Source organism: Atta cephalotes, assembly GCF_000143395.1.
Source record: "Atta cephalotes unplaced genomic scaffold scaffold00016, whole genome shotgun sequence".
Classification (NCBI taxonomy): domain Eukaryota; kingdom Metazoa; phylum Arthropoda; class Insecta; order Hymenoptera; family Formicidae; genus Atta; species Atta cephalotes.
In genome coordinates, this window is record NW_012130080.1 from 2,436,738 (window position 1) to 2,442,932 (window position 6,195).

General features: G+C 28.9%; 1 protein-coding gene and 1 non-coding gene across 2 annotated transcripts in view; both read right to left on the reverse strand.

The window, feature by feature from the left end:
* LOC105618240 overlaps positions 1-749 on the reverse strand; it is a 45,076-nt gene extending 44,327 nt beyond the window's left edge. The window contains exon 1 of the mRNA XM_012199782.1: positions 670-749. Coding sequence (XP_012055172.1) covers positions 670-749 — 80 coding nt within the window. The remainder of the gene's footprint in view (positions 1-669) is intronic.
* A 966-nt stretch (positions 750-1,715) lies between these two features.
* Positions 1,716-1,788, reverse strand: Trnav-uac. Its single transcript has one exon. It is a non-coding gene; the product is annotated as a tRNA-Val (tRNA).
* Between the last annotated feature and the right edge of the window lie 4,407 nt (positions 1,789-6,195).

The following is a 6,195-nucleotide window of genomic DNA, read 5'->3' on the forward strand; positions in this document are numbered from 1 at the left end:
ATATATGTTTTTTAAACATATAAAGATTGTACTATAAATTATTGTATAATAATTTTAAATATCAAAATATAAATGATAAAATAAATATTTTTATTCAATAAATGCAATCGCAATAATTATAGCGAACGTAATTTTCTTAAATTCGCTATTTATGTGATAACAATAACTATAAAATATGTAAAAAAAATATTTTCAAGCAGAATGTATGATTATTATTAATAATACAATTGACTATATTAAAATAATTATAATTGTCCCAAAAAATGATTATAAATTATAGTAATTGAACTATTTTTTTTCTCAGTGTAAGTATATACGAATATAGATATATGACTCTTAATAATAATAATAATTCTAATATAACATTATATGATTCGAATTATCTTGTTTGAATAAAGAACTTGGTAGGTATAATATATTCAGCAACATTTTCCGGCGATTTTTAATTCTCTCAACAACTTCTCTTCCGAGTGATCTCGAGAACTAAACTATCGTGCAGCATTGAAACGCAGTTGATAGGAACGACCGCTAGTCGTTTTCGAATTATACTCTTCAATTACGAGTTATAAATCAAAGCACGATCAACGCCCGCCCTGTCGCAGGCGATTAAGCTCGCAGGTCGGTATAGCTTGCACACTGACGTGGTATGCACTTATGGTAATCGTGTACCTGAGCGCCTTCCCATTACGGTTGAAGGGCTGATGTTCGGCGAGCACGGGCGAATCCGTGTAGCACCGGCTCTCGCTCATAGCGACGACTACGGCATCGCAACTCTTCTCAATTGGCCCGTCACGTTGACATCTGCAAAAAGAATAGAGTTACGATCAGAGATTGCACATAAAATGGGATTTCGAAGTTTATGACTCGCGTTAAAGTGGTTATCTGTACAGAGTATATCCTGCACATTATTTTTTAACGACGAAATCTTGGCGCAATTTAAAGTTAATTCTTTCTTGAAGACGTGTTCGAGAATCTTCTTTCATCGTAATTTCTCGATCTAGCGCCATTTTTTAATTTAGTTTTAAATTAGAGTGTTATCTAGTTTGAGACACAATTGAAAAGCACTTTAAAGGCAATAAAAACAGAGAATATAAAAATAAATTTCAACCTATTAGAAAAACTATTTATACCAGAACATATAATTTATGATAAGTTGAAAGCTGTTATTTTTTGTGTTTCTATTGCTTTTTCAATTGTGTTTCAATCTAATCTACAATGTGTTCTTAATTTGCTTTTTGCTTTTATCTCTTGCTTTTTCCCTTTCTACAGCTGTTTTATTGACAATTATATTCTTATCATGTGTTTAGTGTCTTTTTCGAAGTTTGCCAACTTTCACTTCAAGCGAAAAAACAAAAAACGAAAAAATAATAAAAGGCAAAAATACAAGAGATAAAAGATGATAAAAAGCAAAAACAACACCAGAAAACAAAAAGCGTATTGTAGATAAACCTTCAAGTTAAAACAAATTCTAAGTCTAAAAAATTAAATAAAAAATGTAGTTTTATAATTCACTTTCAATCTAACTTAGAATAAATTTTAAATAAAAAAATTAAATAAAGAATGTAGTTACCTATGTAATTCACATTAATCTTTTATTCCTCAATTGCTATAAACAAGAAATAATCAGTATTTCATTTCTCATTTAATCTTGTAATTATTAAGCATGATTATATTCTACAATCGTTTTTGCATCCATGGATGCAAGAAAAAAAAAGTGGTTCCGGCCGGGATCGAACTGGCGACCTTCTGCGTGTAAAGCAGACGTGATAACCGCTACACCACGGAACCTTCGAGAAACCTCGGCCTTCGTAAAGAAAGTGTGTCCGAAACATGTGTCGAAAATACGCACAAAACGCACTGACTTCATGAAACCTGCGATACCTGAGTTCTCTTCACCGAGCTCGATTGTTGCACAGCCCACGCAACAATTTCAACCTAACGGCCTCGACTTCGAGTATCTCGAGGCGCCACAACGATCCCGCTGCGCGTGCAACCTACGCACTTCTTAATTCTCATGTGGATATTTAAACGGAAACAACAAAGTTAAGACTAACTTTCGATTTTTCCGATTATAATTTTCCGATTATATTTTTCTAATTTATGAATGTTTTGTATTATAAAGATACCTTGTGTTTCTTAAAAATAGATATGGTTCTCTCTCAACTTCTATATCAACTTTAGATGTAAAGTTAAACTAACTCGTATCAAAATTCAGGAAAGAATTCTATTTATAATTTCATACATCGTTTAACGTAGAAAATATTTATGAAATACATACACACATAAATATCAAAATACGTTATATAAATAAAACAATTTAAATAGTATTTATAATTCGCATCAGACTAGAATTTTATTTATAATTTCATTTTGTATTATGTAATAAGAAAACATCAGAATACACATGTAAATAAAATACATATTAAAATATTTGATATATAAACAATATAGCATATAACTGTAAATACAATAGAATTTAATTCTGATATCTGATATGAATTATAAAGTCTAAAATTTATGAAGTAATATATTTTCTCGGAAAAGATATTACGATTAATATTTTAATCTTCTTTGAAATATGACAAAAAATATCTGCACATTTCTTACGCTAATTTAATAGGCACACATTATACATATACATGTGTAATTAATCTATTACATGGCTCTTTGCTTTCTGTTTCTTACTTTTTATCACTTTTTACTTCTTGCCCTTTTACTTCCTATCTTCTTCATTTTCTATCATCCAAGATAAAAATTGATGAAACAGACAAAAAAACACAGAATAAGAAATACGATTTACATGACTGTTGATAAAGTAATAGCGAAGAGAGAAAAATGCGAGATGTAAAAAGCAAGGAACAGGAAGCAAAGATCATATTGTAGATTAGCCTCAAGTAGCGTGACGTACATAATACGAGATATATTCTTAGTTTGGCGCCTCGTAAAGAAAATTGTGGAGCGTGAAGAGACGCCTATTAGGAGATATCGTTCTGAACAAGGCCTCTACAAAGTATTGATATTCGTAAATGCATTAAGCAACCGTACACAATAGCCGACTAATTTACATAAGTTATGCGCGAGAAAGTTCATTCCTCCGCCTACGGCGCGGCGGCAATCCATACGTGTACGCACGCTCGCGTGTACAAGCACGAGCACGCGACATGTTGCATGCGTAGACGAGCGAGTTGTTTGCAGCCGGCGCATAATCAGATGCACCGCGCGATTTTAGGAGCCTCGGAAATCAAGATACAATTGGTTTTTGACATAAGTATCCTCCATTTGAGAAAATTCATTTCATGAAATTAAACGCATGAAATTAAATCCAGAGAATGGCAATTTTGTAAAAACTGGTTCAATCAGAATGAGAGAGCTTTATAAGCAATTAAATTTAGTAAAAATTGAACATTATAAAAGCGAATAAATAAATGTATTTTTCTGTCGATTTCATTTTAAATAATTTTTATTTTATTTGAATATTTTATTTAAAATTTATTAATTAATTATATAATTAAATATCAAATATAAAAAGTTATTAAATCAAATATAAATAGCTTAATTAAATTCTCTTCCAAAAAATTAATTTAAAATTGATTAAAATTTTCTAGTGGAAAGAACAAGTAAGAGTTTATAATTTTTATAAAATTATTTTTTTATTAGATATAACATAACTTTCATTTTAATAAAAGTTTTTTTATAAAAAAGTTTTGAAATAGAAAATTGTAAAAAATTTGTATTATAAAACTTATATGTATAAATACGTTTTATTAAAAAATTAATAAATTCTCTTGTTAACAAACTAAGTGTGCTATCAATTTCTATTGGATCAATTTTTATTGGTTCCAAGAAATAAAAAAAATATAATAAATTAATGCAGAAATTTTATAAAACGAAATTAAAAATATTCTTTAGTATAAAATTCAGTGCAAATTTAATTGATTATATTGATGGCTTAAAAGATAGACTTTATATTTTCTGTAATAAAAGCAAAAGCCTATACCGAAGTGATGTAGCACGTATCAGTACATATCATATATAAACATAATATGGCACATTATAATAGATGAATAAATTATATAAACTTTATAAATTATATAAATTATATAAAATAATGTCTAATTTCGAATATGCGTTTTTGGCGTAGGTGCACACTATTGATTTCAATTAGCAAATTACACAGCGGCACAGATTCATTTATGCGGTAGTAATAGAAATTGTTTTAATTTTGATTTAATTTTCCATACTCATTATTAACAAATTATTGTAACATATATATACACTCTAAAAAGTATCGATGTGAATTTAACATCATGTGGTGTTTATATAATTCTCACTGTAATAATGTTAATAAATATTAACACCAACCATGGATTTAATACCATGAGATTTTAATGATGATGTTGATATAAACAGCAGAGATTATAATTTTTTAGAGTGTTGATATCGTATATTCTGAATCTGCAATTAATTACGAGCACGTCATTAAGACGACCTTGACCCTGCATAATGACAAGAATATACATTCCGCGGGGAAAACATCAATAGAAATATGATAATGATCGTATATTACACGTCGACAGCTCGCGTACGGCTTTGTGAGTTAATTGATCAACCAGCTGCAACGCATTTCACGCTGTCGTAGGCTTTAAAATAATATAATACTACCGAGACGCGCGCGAATAATTCATGCCTGCGATTGTATTTAAACAGAACTATTTTGATAAACAGAATTGATATGTAAAACGCGTTAAAAAGTTCCTGAACTTAATTTCTAAAAAATTCTTAAAAAAATTTTATTTATTAGATCTTTATACATCTATGTGACGAACATACTTAAAAAAAATATATATGAAAAGTGTTTCGTTAAAGTAGATCATTAGCAGTAAATGATAATTGTGTGCATAAATATAACATTCCAGCGCATTAGACGTGCTAAACTCAACAAAATTTTTTACAAAATTTCAATTTTAATAAAAACGGCGATAATATTCGCTCCAATTGTTGTAATTATGACTAAAATAATCTCCGATGCTACATCAAATTTCACATACATGCGATATTGATTAATATTTATCATAAAATACTTCATCACGCTTACATACGCGTCAGTAATAATACGTTACAAAAGGCAGGAGTGAATTATACGTGATCATGGTCCGTGACGAAGTTATGACGACTACACAGCTGTTCGTCAGATGTGCAGTGAGCTTATCAAACTGAAACTTCTTCATGCGATGTTGCACTTCTTGGGATTTCGGGTGTTACGAATTTCTGCTTCGATGCTTGTTGAAAATTTATAGAAAAGAAAAGTAATTTAATCTTCATTTACTATTGTCGTGAATAAAATTAAAGTTATTTTTCTGTCAAAAATATGTAACTATGCAAGTGATAAAAAAATGCTCTAAAAAGTAAATTTATAAAGAATAACGTACGGTATTACATTTTTATAGAATTAAATAAAACGCAATTTTCCAGAAGGCTTATTCAAAAGAAACTAACTAAATGATTTTCATTATTCACAATTGCACAAAGACTCGTAAAATAATTTGTGCATTTCAAACACGTAATGTTTTATATGCAACATCAATGATGTGCAAAGAACCGAATAATACAATAAAACAGCTTTAAATATTAAATATACCATGTTGGACGTTAAGAATTAATTACGCTACATTTTGCATTACTATTACTTCATTATTATTTCAACTTCTGTAGAAAATAGAATATAAAAAACATTAGATGTTGATTATAATTTATCTTTTCTAATTTATTGTTAATAATTAAAAAGAATGTATTGCTTAATTTTAGTTTATTTTAAAAATTATAAATATCAAATTTCCTTTTTTATCGTTTTAATTGCCTAAAATATCTAGTTACGTTAAATTGTGAAAAAATTTGGTTCGCGAACGAAGAGAATTATTGATACACGATGCGCACGTGACGAGTATCCGTCACGTGCGTATCGTATTAATTCTCTAAAGAAATCTCGATATCGTTTTATCAGAGTCGACAATGAAAGTGACGCAAACAATGAAAATATTGGAATAATTTAACATCAGATATCGAGAGAGAGAGAGAGAGAGAGAGAGAGAGAGAGAGAGAAGTTAAATTTTAATTTTATTCGTCTTACTAAATAAAATTAAAAAATACTATACTATACGTCTATTATTTTATTTTTACTTAACTAATAATTACTTA